The 19195-nt window shown below is 38.1% G+C and overlaps 3 protein-coding genes across 54 annotated transcripts in view; 2 read left to right on the top strand and 1 right to left on the bottom strand.

Annotated features, from left to right (window-relative positions):
- Nucleotides 1-5632, top strand: part of LOC148779651 (pentatricopeptide repeat-containing protein At4g18975, chloroplastic-like) — a 60866-nt gene extending 55234 nt beyond the window's left edge. For 7 of the 20 annotated variants that reach the window (XR_016045535.1, XR_016045527.1, XR_016045543.1 and 4 more), the window contains one exon: nt 3722-4042. The gene's annotated coding sequence lies outside the window, so the exon portion shown is untranslated. Of the gene's footprint in view, nt 1-2431 lie in introns of all 20 variants that reach the window. The other 13 variants (XR_016045536.1, XR_016045533.1, XR_016045526.1 and 10 more) reach the window with 7 other exon arrangements.
- Nucleotides 5633-6460: 828 nt separating this feature from the next.
- LOC18446856 (uncharacterized) lies at nt 6461-9116 on the top strand. 3 transcript variants are annotated; one of them, XR_016045503.1, is made up of 8 exons: nt 6461-6891; nt 6969-7063; nt 7158-7261; nt 7355-7455; nt 7559-7662; nt 7823-8217; nt 8327-8458; nt 8585-9116. XR_016045503.1 is itself a non-coding variant. In XM_006856941.4 (8 exons), exons 1-8 carry the CDS (start codon nt 6598-6600, stop codon nt 8751-8753), a joined length of 1437 nt encoding a protein of 478 aa, XP_006857003.2. In that variant the 5' UTR covers nt 6461-6597; the 3' UTR covers nt 8754-9116. The 3 variants fall into 3 exon arrangements, 2 of the variants coding, with proteins under 2 accessions (XP_006857003.2, XP_088709380.1); XM_006856941.4 differs by having other exon boundaries at nt 7780-8217; XM_088853254.1 differs by lacking the exons at nt 8327-8458; nt 8585-9116 and having other exon boundaries at nt 7780-8262.
- A 799-nt stretch (nt 9117-9915) lies between these two features.
- On the bottom strand, nt 9916-18223 carry LOC18446836 (uncharacterized). Of its 31 annotated transcripts, none has more exons than XR_016045514.1 (13): nt 18098-18223; nt 17897-17996; nt 17670-17778; nt 17327-17415; nt 15638-15694; nt 15328-15436; nt 15131-15229; nt 14865-14943; nt 14012-14133; nt 13845-13909; nt 12383-12437; nt 11077-11137; nt 9916-10610 (listed from the first exon to the last, which is right to left on the bottom strand). XR_016045514.1 is itself a non-coding variant. In XM_020675149.2 (13 exons), the coding sequence occupies exons 1-12, from the start codon at nt 18168-18170 to the stop codon at nt 11079-11081; spliced, it is 984 nt and encodes a 327-aa protein (XP_020530808.1). In that variant the 5' UTR covers nt 18171-18223; the 3' UTR covers nt 9916-10610; nt 11077-11078. The 31 variants fall into 31 exon arrangements, 9 of the variants coding, with proteins under 9 accessions (XP_020530808.1, XP_088709381.1, XP_088709386.1 ...); XR_016045511.1 differs by having other exon boundaries at nt 14030-14133; XR_016045505.1 differs by having other exon boundaries at nt 14865-14929.
- Between the last annotated feature and the right edge of the window lie 972 nt (nt 18224-19195).

The following is a 19195-nucleotide window of genomic DNA, read 5'->3' as shown; positions in this document are numbered from 1 at the left end:
ATTTGTAATTTTCCCACGTAAAAATGGGGGGAAAAGGGTTTTAGGGGATTTTCTAAACCCCCAAATCCAAAACCATTCCTTTTAGAGATAAAAAAACTCCCCAAAAGCCTCTCTTTTGTGATTTATCAAAGGATCGATAAATTTTTTTATTATTTTGATTTCTTCCCAAAACAAAGGCAATAGTTCATGGGTGATTTTGGAGCTTCTAGTACTCGATTTTGAGAATTTTTGGCAACCCAATAGACGAGGTTTGCACTGACATGATATTTTTAAATATTATCATATTTGAATAAGGGTTTTGATTTGATTTTGCTATAACATATTATGTGATGAATCATTTGTTTTTCTTTTTACTTTTTTTTTCTTTCACGATGTATTTACATGTTTGTAGTTGAAAGATTGAATTTTTTTGTGATTTATTGAATTTTTCCTCATTGGGATGATGAAATTGGGCTTTTATGAATAGACAAAAAGTTTGTAATCTTAACAAAAAAACTTTGGATGAAATTAATATTTTGTGAATATTTGATATCCAAAACCAAATCTTATGGATATTAATTAATATCAATTAATAATATAAATTTCATCGTAATTAAGAGTCCACCCGTCCCTGTTCCTGTGCGGGTGGCCAGGCCCCCAAAATGCCTAGGCGGGTGCATATGCCTTTTTGAACATTGGGCCAAACCAATGCAGCAAGTGAAAAAATTGCTTCCCTCATTCAAAAGAGAGAGAGAGAGAGAGAGAGAGAGAGAGAGAGAGAGGGAGGGAGAGAGAGAGAGGAGGAGGAGGAGGAGAAGAAAACGAACAAAGGAATTGTTTGTTCTCCATAGATCAGGATGATATGAAAATTTAGCAGCGTTAAGAAGAAATGATTAGTAGAGAGATGTGTAAGATTCAAGATATCAAAAATATCTTCAGGAAATATTTGTGAAAGGATTGAATGAGAGAGTGTCCAAGAGAGAGGGAGAGATTGAGAGAGATTAGGTGTGATTTGGATGGCAAGTAAGATGTAAAGACAATGCAGGAGTGTGTGTGTAGAGAGAGAGGTTCTTGGTAAGGGCAGTTGTTGAGAAAAGGGAAGAGAGAGAGAGAGGTGCTCTATGGAGGAAAATGGGAGACAATTTATCTAGAACTTTGTTTTCATAGGACAAAAACAAAAAAAATGCTATCTTTAGAGAGAGAATCTTGGTGATAGCATAGATAAATTTGTGAGATGAGAGGTTCTTCTTTTAGAGTGAGTTTTTGGAAAAGGGAGACAGAATCAATGTCTAAGAGACAGTATAGAAGAGAGTAGGCGAGACTTAAGTTGAAAGCAATTTCTATAGGACTTAGAGCTATTTTGGTCAATGTCTAGGGTCCACGAGTGGATTTATATGTGTTGTACAGAAGTAGTAGTTGTTGTTATTTTGATTTATAGAATTGAAAAACATTCCCTCCTACTTTGGTGTAGTAAAGAGGACCCCTACTTTGTATAGAGGTGCAGCCCTACTTGGAGTAGTGACGTGGTTAAGACTTGAAAGACCCTTTTTCCTTTCCCTTTCTTTAGGTGATCTATGGAGTTTTCCTTTTGTTGATTGACTGCTATGATCGACAGGTGGTTGTTACTGAATCGGTCTCAGATCTCTCCTTTCTTGGTTTTGGTTTTGCACGATAGTGCACCAAAATTGGGGCTTGGCAATTAGCCAACAAGCAGGTACTGTTATGAGAACAACTCGAGGAAAGGGTTATTGTATGTTGATGGAGTACTTGTGATATGCGTGATTCAGTCACATAAACTTGCTGGAAATTCCTAGTTTCATCCATTTAAACCCACTGAAACTATGTTGTACCTGAATGCTAGGTTTGTTTCAACCCATTTGTCCTTAATGATAGGTTTGTTTCAACCCAATTGTCCTTAAAGAATGTTCAACCCAATTGTCCTTAAAGAATGTTTCAACCCAGTTGTTTCAACCCAATGTACCTTAATGATAGGTTTGTTTCAATCCATTTGTACCTGAATGATAGGTTTGTTTCAACCCATGTGTCCTTAAAGAATGTTCAACCCAATTGATGGTATGGATTGTAATTTACCGTATTGGAGTGACTGCTATCTTGAGATAGTGCCTAAACCATCCATGCCTAAAAATAGCAAAAGGGCCAGTGATCATTGTCAATTCAGCCATGTTCCACCATCCAAATCCAAGTATTCAAGAGTCAAGATATTATTAATTATTGATGAAGAAGAATCTTCTTGAGGTTTTTCGTGCCCCAAATTATGGTGAATTATTAAGATTTGGCTGTGGTTTTCCTTTGCATAGAGTTATGTGCCGCTTCAATGACAGGAACTCTATAAAAGTATAAATGTGTTTAGTTTAACTCCCAAATATTTTTTGGCTGTGGTTTTCCTTGGAATAGAGTTATGTGCCGCTCCAGTGACAAGAACTCTGGGTAGGTCTACCAGGTTGTTCAGGGCAATGGAGTCAGAGAAAGCAAACATTCCTGGAGTAATTGTGGAGGAGGTGACCACCTCGTTACATTGAAGTCCCCACCTATGCACCAGACGGTGGGAAGATGAGCAACCTGGTTTAGTTCTTCCCACATAAGTGGTCTGTCAGCATCAGGCTTGGGTCCATAGACCGCTGAAAATTATTTCCATCTCCTTATCCCCAGTAGCTAGAGCAAACCATATCCATATTCTTAATATTACTTTGTAATTGTGCAAGCCTCTTTCTCTCACACACGCACACACCGACTGACACACACATGCATGTGCACATGTGCACAAACAAAATGAAAAATAAATGTTTCTATCCCATGAAAGAAGTGTTAAGCACATTTACATGTAGAACATTTGCTCCTTTTTTTTTTTTAAGTATATGTAGAACATTGCAAAAGTATACAAAAAGGTTATTTACTTTTTGTACAAGGAGGTTACAATCACTCATGTCCTTTAGATCTCAAATTGGGTGGTTGTAGGAGTGTCATTAAATAAAAGGTGCGGTTTGTATAGAGTCCAGGCTCTAAACAATCAAATTAGAGCCCACATTCAAATAGTGTCGAGAATTGTGGTTTCATTACTGAAAATATTTTACTGGCCTTAAAATATATTTTCATCTTTAATTATAAAATTTAAAGCTTAAAAAATAGTGTAGATCAAGCAGATCTATGAAAACTTGAATGACTTAAAAATTGACGGTCCAAAAATACGTTACAATATGCATTATTTCCAAAACTTGAAATCCACTTTTTTCTTAAGTCCATGCATCTTGATGTCGAGATGAACAATTTGAGGATATTTGGGCATCAAAACCACCTCTTCTAGTGAAATTTTTGAGGTAGGCTCTAACTTGATTGTTTAGAGTTTAAGATCCATATAAACTTTTCCCTTCAATAAAGTCCAAGTTAAAAAAAAAATTCTCGGATTTTGTGAATAGTTGATATGATTATATTACCTAATTTTGACTTTTTTTTCCATGTACCCCTGGAAAAATAACAAATCTTGAATTTTTTGCATCAAGAACAAGCATGCTTTAGTATTTCACCCCCATCATCATGCATGGAGGACATATCGCTTTTACGTGTCCATCCTGAAGTATGATACAAATGTAAACGCAGTTGTAGAGTTAAAAGTTCATGAGCTCTTAGTGATCTGGGCTGACCTGATTGTTGATTGGCATGTATGGGAAGAAGTTGAGGATATGTCCATTTTTTATGCCATTAACGAAATGGTTCATTTGCATAGAAGATGCAGAATAAAGGGATTTGCCAGCCCCACCTACACCTATTTTCAAGCATTCAATAATTGAAGGCATCGATACATTTATCGGTGAGGCTATGGAAGGATATCTTGCTGCAACATGGAAAGCTTGCTCCTATGTGCATGTTTTGTTCCATTTGCCGAGGTTCTCATTTGAAACTGAAAGAAATAAGTAGGCATTTTCACGTTCTCTCGACATTCGAAGCAAGCCAGTGGCTTTGTGCTTGCCTCTTTTGCTGGTTATTGCATCTTGTTATATATGTTTTTAGAGAAGAATGAGGATGAAGGTTTCATTGCATGGGTGCATGGATTGGCATGTATTTCTGCTCGTTTGTTCCAGCCTGGTCTTTCATCTGACTCTTAGATATAAGTTTGTTTGCTTGCTTTGCTTTAGTATCAAATGGGCTATAAAGATTCATGTATCTTTATACCCCCACACATCCTATTTCTTGTAATCCTTTTTTTTTATATATTACTAAAGCCAGAAAAAAAAAACGCAATGCACCTCTTTGACCTCTCTTTCGTTCTCTAAAACTCGCTCTAGAAAGCCTTGGTTCTCTCTCTCTTTCGCACTCCCTTGAAAAGTTCACTTTGTGTCCTTAATAATTCCTCATCGCCCTCTCTCTCTTTCACTCTCCCTTGAAAAGTTCAATGTTGTGAGATATCTCGGGGTTTAAAAGTTAGTTTCCAAAAGACTTCATTAGTTGGTATTGGTTGTTCATAGGAGTTGGTAGAGGGTTTGGCTGAGGTGATGGAGTGTAGGGGCGAAAGTTTATTATTTGGTAAATTGGGATAGAGTGTGTACTCCTAAAAAAGATGGGGGTTTGGGGATTAGGAAAGTGACGTTAGTTAATCAGGCATTGCTAGCAAAATGGTGGTAGTGCTCGTACACCATGGAATTTAAGATGTATATGGATGGAAGTAAAGGATATTACGAGTCAAATGTCAGTATCTTTTCAGCATGTCTACATTGAAGCAAATATGATGGCGGATGGTCTTGCTTAATTAGGAGTTTTGATGGATGAATTGCTGATTTCAAAAGATCCTTTCCGTTTCTTTTTTTCCTTTTTCTTTTTATTCTGTACTGTTGTAATAGTGTGGATATATCAACGAAGTATGCTCTTTAAAAAAAAAATATCCTTGTTATCTGCTTCTTCATTTTTCGCTCTCCTATTTCATCTTAGAAGGTCGCTTTGTGTCTCGAACAAATCCTGGTTTTCTCCCCAAATTTATTTCCCCCTTCTTTCCTAAAATGCCATTTATCTCACTAAAATCTCGTGCTTGTAAAAAGCTGCCATTGACTCAAAAGAGAAGTGATTAACGATTTTAGAGGTAGAAAGAATTAGTGTGCAAGGGCATTTTGGTCTTAAAAAGTTTTGGGGGTCGTTTGGATACCACGTTTTTAATTTATAAGGATTAAAAAAAAATTATTTCTATTATTCTTTCATTATTTTTTTTTGGGGGACTTTAAGGCCTGAATATTTAATATCCAAAATATTCGTGATTTCCAACGGTTGGCAGTTTTTGTGCCCTAGGTATTGAAAATCCAAGAAAATTGAAAGCTTGGAAATTGGCAGTAGTTTTCCAAAGTTCCATTTCCATATTAAAACGTGTTTTTTTGGTTTTCTCGGTATCCAACCCATAGAAAGAATTCATTGAGCGAACCTTTTTGAAAATCTATGGGTGGATGAACTTGTACGAATGTTATGGATGATATAATTAAGTGGTAAAATAGTGGGAGGGGGTGTGGCGTGCAGATTAGCATTTTGTCGTCGTCGGCTTGGGGTTTAGTTATTAACGAGCAAAAGCATAGTGGGTGAGTGATTGATTGGCACATGGGCGGGATGGACGATGATGAATGCGCTATCCTTTCCTCCGTCCTTATTTTATGGAAAATTGCTTCATGTGGGCGCTTGGACCGTGTTTTGTTTTTGCATATTCGGTCCCGTCCATTTGCAAAAAAAAAAAAAAACAATATAAACTAGAATTATTTAGTTTTTAAATTTTATTTATTTTTTAATATTCATTATCTCTATATTATAGATGGGAAAGATTTCTATACTTCTTTTACGGCATAGATCTATACTTCTCCTACCATCCAACCGTTCAATTTGGTCAAGAGAGACACTCACCGTTTGATCTTAGATCTGACGTCTCAAAGTATTTTTTTTTTATACAAATCGTATGAATATGAAATTTAGCTTTTCATTGGAGCGCATCTATAAAAATATTAAAAATAATTTTTCAACCAAAATTCTTGTTGAAACTTTTAGAATTATTTTGATCATTTTATTTTATGATTGGACGTATAAAATTTGATATCAAAATAGTTTATAGAATAAATTAAAAATAAAATAATGTGGAGGCCTCTAGGGTTGGACAAGGCGAAATATATAAATTTAATGTTGCGGAAGAAAGCTTGCCCGTTAGAGATTACATGGCCGCATAGAAACGAAACGATGGACGGTAAGTATCACGTGCTGGAATGTGCGATAGACGGTAAGTATCGCGTGCTAAAGAAAGGAAGGAGAGAGAGAGAGAGGTGGTGGGTGCTAAAGAAAGGAAGGAGAGAGAGAGAGAGAGGTGGTGGGGCCAGGGGTGGTGTGGTGTGGTTGGGAATGGGAACAGACGTCGTGCGCTCCAAGATGGAGGTGGGCCCGGCCCCGTTTTTATTGTGGTTGGGGGGAGGCAACAAAACTCTTCTGTTTGGTCTTGGGCGGGGGCGGGGGCGGAGCGAGCGAGTGAGTGAGGAGGAAGGTGGATGAGCTCTACCTCCTCCGCCATTTCCTATTCTATTGAGAGGGAGAGATCATCCTTTATTATTTATTGAAAGAGGGAGGGAGGGAAGGAAAGAGAGAGACATGCGGATAGCGATGGGAATGTGGAGGCTAACGCTGGGAGCGGCTGAGCTAGCGGTGACCTCCGTCGTTCACATGACCTATGCCATGTATGTCTTCAGCACTGCCCTCGCCCGTGACCTCTCTCAATCTCTCAACCACAAAACCCGCCCTCTCTCTTTGATGATCACCGGATCATGGGGAAGCTCAGCAGAAAACCTAGGTAACAACAACAATGCCGTGGTTTTGCCTGCTGATACTGGTGGGGAACTCTCACCAATCGTCCTCATACATGGCATTTTCGGCTTCGGTCAGGGGGTATGGTACACCCCTCAATTCTCCCTCTCTCACCAACAATACGAGATTCTTCAATTTGATGTGTGTTGCATTTGCAGCGGCTTGGAGGCCTTTCCTATTTTGCAGGGGCTGAGAAAAAGGATCAATGCGTTCTCGTTCCAGATCTCGGCTCACTGACCAGCATATATGATCGGTTGCTAAATTCTCTCTCTCTCGCCCTCCCTGTTTGTACTAGGATCGGTATTACAATTTCTGCGTTGACTGGTGGACAAAGAAATTGGTTTCAGGGCACGGGAGCTGTTCTACTATCTGAAAGGAGGGAAGGTAGATTATGGAGAAGATCACAGCAAGTGCTTTGGACACTCCCGGTTTGGCAAGGTTTACGATGGAGGTAAGCTAAAGAAAAAGAAGAATCACTTTGACAGTTGGGCACTCCCTCTCTCTCTCTCTCTCTAATGGGAAAGAGGGCAAATTCGGTTTGCAGGGCACTACCCCAAGTGGGATGAGAACCATCCGGTGCACCTTGTTGGTCATTCAGCTGGAGCCCAAGTGGCCCGTGTGTTGCAGCAGATGCTTGCAGACAAGGTAATTTGATATTTCTCTTTACGTATTTTTTCTCTAGCACAACGATGAGATGATGATTGTGGATTGCCATAAACCGTGATAAGAAATGGAATTGGTTGGACAGGCCTTTGAAGGATACCCCAACACATCGGCTGATTGGGTTTTGAGCGTCACCTCCTTGTCCGGTGCTCTCAATGGAACCACCCGCACCTACTTAGACGGCATGCAGTAATTGCCTCAGCTTTAAACTACATCCATTCTTCTTTTGAATGCCTGTCTTTCCTTCAAATGATAATAACAACTTATGATAATAGTAATAATAACAACAACAATAATAATTCACAGAGCCGATAATGGGAAATGGATGAGGCCAATTTGCTTGTTACAGTTGTGTCGGGTTGGGGTAATATTGTATGAATGGTTGGAGATGGGGTGGCTCAAGTCCTATTACTCCTTTGGCTTCGACCACTTCAACTTGGGATGGAGGACTTGTGGTGTCACGGGGCTGCTGGACCGCTTAGCTGGAAACAGTGGCCCATTCGCTTCAGGAGACTGGATTCTGCCTGACCTCACCATTCAGGGAACCCTCCAACTCAATGCCTCCCTCAACACCTTTCCGAACACCTTCTACTTCAGCTACGCCACCAAGAAAACGACCAACCTCATGGGCCTCACCCTCCCCTCCTCCATCCTCGGCATCCATCCTCTCCTTTTCATCAGAGTCCTCCAAATGACCCAGTGGCGCCACCCTCCCCACTTCCCTCCTCCCTACAAAGGATACAGGTAGGCTGGCTACCCAGTTGCTCTCTCTCCCCCCTATGCTTCTCCCACTCTCGTTAAAATGAAACTAACTGCTCATCCTTTTTCTGCTTCGCAAACAAACCCAACAAAGGGATGAGGACTGGCATGACAATGATGGGGCTCTCAACACATTCTCCATGACTCACCCTCGCATCCCTTTAGAACACCCCAGCACATTCGTTGAGGATGACTCAAAATGCCACCCTCTTCAACCAGGCAACTGGTCTCTTTCTCTCTTCCTGGAATTTATTTTTAAGATTTGGTAATTATCGATGGAAAGCAAGAAAGGAAGTAGCAGTTCATTCAATGAGACACTCACATCCATTTGCACAACTTCAATGATTTGCAGGTATTACAAAATAGTGGAAGCAGATCACATTTTGTTCATTGTGAACAGGGAGAGGGCAGGAATGCAGTTCGACTTAATATACGACAGCATCTTCCAGCGGTGTAGAAAGCACATACACACTACCACCACCAGGCACAAAGCCACTACCATCACCACCCTGTCCCAATGATACTTGGGACAGAAACAAACTCTCTCTCTCTCTCCAAGGATAGAGATATAGATAAATAGACAAAACCTTTTTAGGGCGGAGACCGCCACTCATCTATCTCCCCACAAAGCTCTCCGACTCTCCCTCTGTAGTCAAAGCCCCAAAGAGAAACCTTATACATCCAATCCCATGATAAGCATATTATATTCCTTTACTTTGTTACAAGGTAGGGAAAGGACATCTAACCCCACCTACAAACAAGTTTATCCAATCTTACTCCAAAAGGTTCGTCACTTGTGGTTGAACCACTTGCACTGTTTATTTGTAACAAGTTGCGAGATTATATCATTGTTTATTTATAATTATATCATGGTATTCTATACAGATGGACCGTGTGTGTAATGAGACTTTCAAAGTAGGAAAATAACCATTGCAAAATGAAAATCCAACTAACTTTGTGCTATGAAAGAAAAGGGCAGAGTAATTAAACAACAACCATCATCGAACATCTTAACAAATGATGGTAGCCAACAGAAGTTCTCTTTTCATTGCTACAAATTTTTTTCTTATTCAATTAAAAATAAAAGGTAACTGAGAACCAAAAAAAATTATAGCAATGAAAAGAGAACTTCTTATGGTTATCATCCTTTGTTATTTTGGTCCTTGCGCCCCATGCATCACTCATGGATGTTGTCAAACTCATCCAGAAAGAGAGTTTGAGGAAAAAAAAATTCCACAGGCATGCATCATCATCATCAATATAATCCTCCCAAACTACCACCCTCCGACAATAATTAAGTAATTTTCAATTTTGGTCCTTGTGTACTGTTAAAGTACAACTCAAACACAAATCAAATCCAGCACTCGTTTCAATTTCTGTTTCCTATTTTCACCTTTAAGGCATAAAGTAAATAAGTAAATAACAGACATGCTCAGCCAAACCAAAAAATTATCCTCCTACAAGCGCGTTTCAATTTCTGTTTCCTATTTTCACCTTTAACTCATAAAACAAGTAAATCACAGACATGCTCAGCCAAACAAAAAAATTATCCTCGTACTAGCGAAGCAACTTTTTTCTTACAGGGAGAGGCTATGTGTGTCATCTCAAAGTGAGTGATTGGCTATGGCAAGCTCCTCCAACAAAATCCCCACGGAAGTAAACAAGATTCGTTGTATCTGACAATTTGCCACACTCAAAATATTCCTTCAACAATTTCAACATGTTAAATACAACTGTTTGAATCCTAAAGTTTGCTCACTGTGCAATCCAATACAAATTATACTAACATATAAATAAGCAAAGCCCCTTTATGAGCTTGTCATAAAAATCAGGGAGGATAAAAGTGCAAGGACACTGGACATCATGAAAAGGAATCATGGTCGAGTGTAACTCAGTTTGTTCTAGAATGTACAAACAACAAAAATGACCGGTCTCTCCAGCGAAGAATGACGCATCTAATCATGATAACATTCCTGGGAAGCTACACAGAAACTAGCAAAAGCCTGATTTAGCCAAATACTCATGTGGAGCATGCGTAGAAAAAGCCCCAAACATCACAATAATGCCTCCCATACCCAAAAGGAGCACAAGAAATTTGCCACTTTCTTAAGAGATTGACCAACAAAAAATACTCTACAAAATTTGAACAGCAACCCAAAAGGTCCAAGTAATTAACATGTGACACATCACACAAAATAGGCAGAATGACATGGGTGATCAGGGGCAAGGATTTGGGTACTGTTCATGAACCTTGTCAATCTCCTGGAGTATGTCCACTGTAAGACTGACTTTGCATGTTGCCATCACCTCCCTTAACTGCCATAATTTGGTCGCTCCAAAAACAATGCTACCGACAAGTGGATGCCTCAGAACGAAAGCTGCAAATTGAGAAAGGACAAAATTATGGGACAAATAAAATACGATTCCAAATCGGAACTCTCAAATGGCCAAGCATACAATTGTGTATAGTGAAGTATGTCACAGATTGCTTTGGAATACCATGAATTCTAGAAGCACAGCAGTCATCGTAGACCATATTAAAGCCAAAATAAGAACAGGCATGGATGGTGAATTGAGCATAGTAGAGTATGGTGCTGGTTGGAAACCTCAGGAAGTAATAATGGCCTTTACATTTGCACCACATAGCAAGGAAGTTCAGCAAGAAAGCTTATATCCAACAATTTGAAAGGAAACAATAGCATTTTGTGCTTTAACTTTGGCGTACTCATTTAAACATGTAAAATATGAAAGCAAAAGATCCAGAAGGCCAGCACCTCACAGCATCGGTTCTGTGAGGTTACACCACCGACTGCCCTTTCAAAACAGATTAAAGCAAAAGAATACCTTCAGAACATGGTTCTACTGTCCCACAACCTGCTCAAACCATGCCTGCTAAGTTCAATTTCTGTCACACGATGAACATAATGCAGTATTTCCTGTTATAGAATCTTGCAATGGTAGGCATTCAAATAAGGGATCTACTATACTGAAAAAACTCATTCACCATGTCAGGATTTCTGATGTATTTCATCCCATGCTACTTTTTTCTGAATAAATTCATCACAATATCTATATTAGGTAGCATGCTTTCAACCTACTTTTCAGTTTCCTCATTTAGCTCTTAAGAATTTCAGGTATGAAATGAAACAGTGTGGGCATGATGAATGAAATTATCAACTAGCGTAACATCTAGACAAACATACGGAACTCCAAAGTATTTCCATTCCTTGCCTCTTTTCATCCAATACATAGATTACAACATCATGAACTATAAAAGAGACAAACAAGGGCCGGAGCATGAAAACAATAAAATTATGCACACCTTAATCCGAATCTCAAAGAATAAGCAAGGGGTTTTGCATCACAAGGATGATGCATGCACTTAGGCACTTGTCCATGAAACATGAAAACAGAAAGATCAGATGAAAGATAATAAACAATGGAATTCCTAGTTAATGTTCCAAAACCTCCACTTGGCTAAACACCCAAAGGAGCAGCCACATTCTGAAGCTAAATTCATGTTGCCCAGAACATGAGAATAGCATGCAATATTTCACAAATCCCAGGGAAATTGCATAAAACTATGCCAAACAGGCATGGTATATTAAATTAAATATAAACCGTGATAGGGACAATGTAAATCAATGCATGCAATCCTTCTTTTCCTTTTCAGATACTTGGAATAATAAAGAGTAATTATAGAAGTAAATAGGAACTAATGGATATCACCATGCCTACATAATCACAGCTGAAAATTGGAGAAAGCAAATGCAGGTGACTAATAGGGGTTAGAGGCAATAATCATAAGAGAAAAAAAAAGGGACACACCAGAACTTGAAAAACAATAAAATACACCACCCATCACTGTAGGTCCTGAAGTTGAGAACCCAAGGTTGCTGGGATGTCACATACCAAAACAAGAGAGAACAATTAATCGAAATAGAAAAAGCTCTGATTTCAATAGATGAATGATTTCTAGCCCAGACCTGGGCGACCCAAAGGTCCGAAACAAAATTTGGTTGCTATTTCAGAATATACACATGAATCTCATGAAAACCATTTATTGGACAAAAATCACAAGAAGAAGGAAAGCTTAGAAGCAGTACAACTGTTTGATATTCCAAAAAATAAACAGGTGTTAGTGTCTCACCTATTGCTAGACATGCAGGAGAAAGGCCATGATTTTCAGCAATCTTTTTGTATGCCTGCAGAAAGCCACGTGTCAAATAAAAAACCAGAGAGACTTGAACAAAATTCAATCACGTACCACAAGGTATCAATAGCCATGGCTTAAATATTTTGCCACTAAAGAAATTTACCCATACATGATATTTCATGACCAAACTATGATGCTTATTTGATTCAATGGTGACCTTTATCTTCTGATAAAAACTCAACCTTTTCTACCAATTAGTAACCAAACTAGTGTCAATTAGAACCTAAATAATAAACACATGTCGCTCGGATGAGACAAATACCAAATTACAATGCCTACGATCATATAAATCAACTTTTCCTATCATTCTTTGTATTATTATGTTTTTGTAATTTTTTAAAAATTTATTGACCACATTGGAAGTGATGCACCCATAGAGGCACATCAGACCAACCCCTCCCCTCCCCAACCCCCTTCCCCCTAGTGCATTGAATCTGAATCTAGCATTTGATAACATTGATCAGAAAGTTTAAAGAGGCTGATATCATGGAAACCCTATTTTGGGGGTATTTAAGTTTCCCAAAGTCACTGGACCATAATGTTGTCCACCTTCAATTCATGTATATCACCACCACAACCTTCATCATGCCACGTCAGTCAATAGACCTGCCCTGTTCTCCCTGGTGGCCCATTAATCGGCTGATTCCCGACCTCACTTTGGCAGTGAGTGTTCGTGGGTCCCAAAATTACTTATCTTAGATATCCCTGATTAGAGACTTGGCGAGTGTGGCTCGGTCTCTTGGACATCACGTCTCTCTCGAATAGGCGGCTCGAGATCCCCTTCTTAGCGCTATGGTAAGGCTAAGGCACAGTCCCATCTGCCTTATCTATCTTGTTTCAAAATCAGTTTGCTTGGTTCGTTGTTAGCATTAATTTGACAAATACACCATTAATTTCTGATTTCAATCATGATAAATAGAATAGACAATTTCATATTCCCATTTGTCCACTTTACCACCAGACAGCAGCCTAAAACATAGCATTTACAAATGGATTAGAGAAGTCCACGCCATCATAGAGAACAGGTAATGACCCTCATAAGTAGTCCATCATGAAACAACAGCCCTAAATATTCAATATGATTTTCTAGATTTCTACTCCAATGCACCACAATGATAACCAATGAAACTAACGCTGCACAAGTTTGTCTTCTGATCAATCAAGAATAACACAAAACTGGCATCAAGTTTTTCTTTTGTATCAAGAAAAAAGTCACAAATGAGGGTATAACCGGTGAGGTACAAGGAAAACGGAAACTTATTCTGCCAATTGCTAATTCTTCTAACAAACTCCATCAGGTTTATGTTTTGCATTTCATAATTGAATGACAAGAAGTTGTCTCACATAAACCTTACTCAAATTGCCCAAAAGAAAGGGATCATTGTATTTTGCTTACTGTGGTGGCAGCAATTATGTTAGCCTTCGAAAGGTTGTATCTAGATTCCCCTTCTGGATACTTCCCTGCAGAATGGAAAGACTCTTAAAGAAATAAAAACAATCATGAGATGCATGGATGTCAAAATGCATGCTCCGGCAACCGATATACTTTTTAAAAAACTCAACTAATTTAACAGCATGAACCTCTGAAGAAATTCATTCGAGCATCAAAAGGACCACCGCCAGGAGATAAGTACTTCCCTGAAAGCAGACCCATTGCCATAGGGCTGTAAGCCAGTAAGCTAACCCTGAAAGTTTTTTGAATAAACAAAAAACCAAATTACTTAATTCCTGAAAGTTTTTTGAATAAACAAGAAACCAAATTACTTAATTTATTAAGGAAGTCAGGGTGTCCGTAAGCCTACAATAGAGAGTTAGACCAGCAGGGAATATTTTCATTATTTCCCAAACACTAAAATGAAATTTCACAAGTTTAGAATGCAAACATAGGAGGATTTTAATTTTTTTTCATATAAGCAGATATGGGAGATTATTAATTTATTATTGCTGTCAGAGTATAATCCATAAATGGATTTGTTTCAATGTATCCTTGGAAATATCAGACACAATATATCATCATCATCATCATCAGAACCTTTTCCCAACTATTTGGGGTCCGGTATCAATCACAAAATATCACAAGAGAGAAATTTTGGAAAGCAAAACAAAATCCCTATAAAATATAGGCACTTAGATTGCCTCATATGTATGAATACAGAGATGAGATTCCATTACACATTCAAGGGGTAATGGCTGGCTATTTAAAAGTAACAGATACATTTTAATCTAGAGAAAAGATTTTCCGATCTTCTGGTTGAGGTCTAACTGTCTGCTTGCATGAAGTTCCAAAAGCTAATCATGCAAAGTAACACGACACATTTCTGAGCTAGATAAAACAAAATGGAAGAAGACGTAATAACACATTGAGTTTGTTGCAATTCTGAAAAGCGTGCATCATGAGAAGAGTGCCTCCACATACCTCTCATGGTGACAACATTCAGCTAAGCCCGAATCGAAATGGCGGCAAAGCAGATTGTAAGAATTCTGTTATCAATACGCTTTCAGTTGAACAACACGACAACAAAGAATATTAGAGACAAATGAAGATGACAAACCAGGAAAAAAAATAGCAAGCACAATTGGATGGATATGATTACGAATAACAAGTTAACCTAATTCTAATAAGGAAACACAAGAATCAACACAGCAGATGGCTACGATTCTGAACGCCAAATATGAAGATACCTGAATAGAGACAATCTTTGGATAACCAACACATTTAGCAATCTGAAGAAACTTCATCAAGCCATACGGAGTTTCATTGCTGAGCCCAACAAATCTGATCTACAAGTAGTATGGCAATGCTATCAGAGTTGGTTGTATATGAGCAAATACCAGAAGTTGAAGAGTAGAACTCCCAAGTTTAAAGTTCATCAGCATACCTTTCCAGCAGACACGGCATTTCCAAGTGCATTAAGTTGTTCCTCCATGGGCACTGTTGTTAATGCTCTATTTGGATCATAATCCGTCTCCCCAAACATGGGAACATAGCTGCAATTATATGCACATAACATTTGAAAGGAAAAAAGAAAGAGAAGGAAACAACAACAAGAAACCCGCGAATGAGAAGAGATCTAGTCGGCAGAAGTAGTCCAATGAGACTGTCATAAAGGTCTTGAACTGCACCAAATCAAATATCCCCAGATATGAAATGCACCAAATAAAAATGAAAACTACGAGCACAATACCAACCGATCAGGCCAATGAATTTGATAAAGATCGATATAATCAGTACCAATACGCAGCAAACTGTATACATATAAAAAGAATCCGGTCAGAAGCACATCAAATATATCTACGCCACAGACATACAATTCAAAAGTTCAACAGATCATGAACACTTCTGACATCACTAAGCATTACAGGGAAATATCTAAACATATTTCAGTTGTTTATCACTTTGATAATCAGAAGAGGAATCATTAGATGTAGAGAATCTGGACCGTCATGAGCAGAAAACTAGATGTCGGTTATCCTAATTAATAGAAAGAACACTTTGATAGTCACAAGTCAACAACTTTTCTGCACTACATTCATGTGTGGTTCAACATAGATGACTCACATGGATATGTGGCTCCCTTATGTTGGCACATGATAGCCTACTTAGCCCATCTAAATATCAAACTAATTTTCATGACTGTCCTTATCCGGCACTCAAATTTCATTTAGTTCGACCATGAGTTGGACAATCAATTTGACACAAACCTTGTTCAAGTCCAATGGGGTGTTGGAGACAACTGGATCGGGTTCTCTGTCAAGTATTTACAAATTATTAAAAAATTATTAAACTATCTGTTCAGAATCCAAATGCTCTACCTGTTTAAAATCCAAATGCTTAAGTCAAATATAAATTAAAAACTATCCCAAATTTACAGTGCACATTATGCCCTGATAAACAGACCTCAACTGTAAAAGGACAGCTGATCCATCATTTTTCCAATACCCTGGAAAAGTGACATTCCGAGAAATCCCAAATATGTTGGATATCCAATAATTTCTAAAAAGTAGAAGGATAGTTTTGCATTCACTGCCAGATATCATTTGAAACTCAAACTAACCAACTTTCAAGACACTAAATGGAATATGCGTAAAGATGCAGCAAATCGTTAAATTGGCATCCATTCTAGCCATAATGATATAGAAAACAAAGATGCCTAACACCCGTAATCAATCGACGGAAACAAAGAGATATACATACTTTTTCTTTTCCTTTTTTTTTTCTTAGAATTTGACAATGCAAACTACATCACATCCCCAGCGATTTATACGAGCAAGTAACAAACTCTGTGATAAAATCAATATAAAGGTACAATCACGAGTTGATACTGACATCCTTTTAATCAATACATACAAGTTTAGTTCCCAAATCCAGGCCCAAACTAGAAAGAGTAAATAGTTGGAGAATGAGAATGGCCCTGCACTATGCAAGGATCAACCTCTATTATATATTAGTTGTTTCAACAACCTCCGCTGCTCAAAGGCTCCCTTTTTTCTAATAATGTTATATTGATTAAGTACTCTTGATAATCAGACTTGGCATCTTCAAGGGAAAGCAGAAATCCTCGAAGGCACTACTGTATTTTATGTGGAGGAAGTGATTATGATTTCTCAATGACATAGTGATGAACTATCAGGTAGCAAATAATCTTGCTGACTTGGACTCATTGGTTGATCAAACAACCTTGAGAAGGTGACCACCATCTTTGCAATTGAGATTGGACAAGAGTCGTGGTTTTCTAATTAATTGTCAATCCATAAGCATAAAAAAGGGAGAGAAGTACCTCTGATTGACATACAATAAAAAGAAATTGGAAATTCCGTCTCCCCTCCCTGGATGGTTGATTACGACAAGACATCATGTGAAAAGAGCATGAAAAATACCTATCATCAATGGCTTCTGTAATGTTTTGCGCATCCAAGAAGTTAGGTCCACCACGAATCCAAGTCATCTGACCCGATGGTCCACTCACCTGCACAGTTGAAGCACAAAAACATGATTGCTTCAAGGAACCACAACCAGTACACATAACAGCCAAAAGGATTGAAGACGAAGGATTGAAGAGGAAGCAGGCATCTTTTGTTTTGACGGGTGTCTCAAAAAAAGTGGTATTTTCCCTTTGCTTTGGCTGGTTCGCTGGGTTAAGGATGTAATCGGGCGGGGGCGGGCGGTCCCTTAAATAGAACTTCTTAAGTAGCACTGGCCGTTGTAGAATAGCAGTCCTACCTTTGTAGCCAAGACAATTTGATCCCGCGGAATCTTGTGATTTCTAATCCATCGCCCGATGTGCTCTTCACTCTTCCCCTGAGAAGAAGGCCTTTGAGGCACAGGGTACCTGCATCATCAGCCGTAAAACCTAAAGCACACAGAGAGGTATGGAATTGGGTCTCAGATTCAGAGCAACGTACAGGGCTTATTGAAGAATCAACAATATGCAAAGGCTGAGCGCTCACATTTCCGCAGAATCAAAGAAATTGATGCCCCCGGCAAAAGCCTCGTCCAGAATTCGAAACGATTCTTGAAATGAGTTTTGTTCCCCAAATGTCATGGTTCCTGTATTCGTGGATGCATCATCCATGATATCTCTCCCCATCACTAAGAACTTAGTAGTAAAGCAAAAACAGAGAAATAAGAAGTAAGCAATTGAAAGATACCTAAGCAAAGTCGGGAGACTTTCACAGCAGGGGCGAGGTTGAAGAGGGGCATTCCCATCATCGCCATCGCCATATGCTTCTCTTCCCCCCTCCCCCCTTTCAAAAACCCGCTGTTAAATTGCGCATGCGAAAGAACGCATATCTTCCGTCTTTTACTTCAAACTTTACCGACTGCATTTGATCATGCTGTGGTTTGCATGCCTTAACCCACATCTCGTACACGTAATTTTGATATAAAATATTTTCGGGATGTTTTGGGAATCTATTTTCATATCTAATTATAAAATTTTAAAGTTTAAAAATAATTTAAATCAAATACATCTATAAACATATGAAAATCTTGAAAATGATCAGTCCAGTTAATGTATTACAAGATACATTATTTCTTGAATTCGGAATCTTTTTTTTTCTTTTCATATTCTTATAGATTTCGAGATGATCAATTAGAGGCTCATTCAACATCCAACCAACCTTTTATTATGGATTTTTAAAGTGCACCTTTAATTCTATATTTTAAGATTGTAAATCATATATAAATTTTTTCCTTTGATCATTTATTTTTCCTATGAGGTTACAATAACTTTAGATATCATGCTAATTTGTGTTTTAAATATTTAAATTTTAGATATTTTACTAATTTATTTTTAGCAAATATCTTGCACAAAGTAAATTTTCAAACACTTAGATCCTACCATCTTAAAAATTGAAATTTGTGTTCTCTAACACTTAAAATCTCACTATCTCAAAATTAAAAGGCAATCTTGAGATTTTTTATTTTTATTTTTTCAAATGTATAGAGGTTATAATGAATATATATATATATATATATATATTGAAGTTAATCTATAAATTGCAGATCCTAAATTTAAGGTCCTAAAATTAATTCTAAGCGAGATTTTGCCCAAGGGAGTAATAAACATCATACTCCTCCCGGAGTATAATATTTCTCGGCTTTAGTTAACGACACGTCGTGGCGTCCAAAGTTCTAATCAAGTTTTTACTAAATCAAAATTTGGATATCGGAAGCAAACACTCGCGTTTTTTGTCTAAGGGAAATATTTTATTGGACATCCCATGCCTTTCACTCATAAAATACTT

This window comes from Amborella trichopoda, chromosome 12, assembly GCF_054954075.1.
Source record: "Amborella trichopoda isolate Santa Cruz 75 chromosome 12, AtrichopodaSantaCruz75HAP2 v2.0, whole genome shotgun sequence".
Lineage (NCBI taxonomy): Eukaryota > Viridiplantae > Streptophyta > Magnoliopsida > Amborellales > Amborellaceae > Amborella > Amborella trichopoda.
Note: the sequence above shows the minus strand (reverse complement) of the source record. Positions and strands in the feature narration are given on the sequence as shown.

Bases quoted from the DNA above. Each gene is read 5' to 3' on its own strand.
- LOC18446836 (XM_006856942.4), bottom strand. From the start codon at position 18,170: ATGGCGATGGCGATGATGGGAATGCCCCTCTTCAACCTCGCCCCTGCT. The intron at 17,779-17,896 runs GTGAGCGCTCAG...CTGATGATGCAG, and splicing joins TTCTTTGATTCTGCGGAAAT to GTACCCTGTGCCTCAAAGGC. The intron at 13,910-14,029 runs GTTCATGCTGTT...TCCATTCTGCAG, and splicing joins TCGAATGAATTTCTTCAGAG to GGAAGTATCCAGAAGGGGAA.
- LOC18446856 (XM_006856941.4), top strand. From the start codon at position 6,598: ATGCGGATAGCGATGGGAATGTGGAGGCTAACGCTGGGAGCGGCTGAG. The intron at 7,456-7,558 runs GTAATTTGATAT...TTGGTTGGACAG, and splicing joins AGCAGATGCTTGCAGACAAG to GCCTTTGAAGGATACCCCAA. The intron at 8,459-8,584 runs GTCTCTTTCTCT...AATGATTTGCAG, and splicing joins CCTCTTCAACCAGGCAACTG to GTATTACAAAATAGTGGAAG.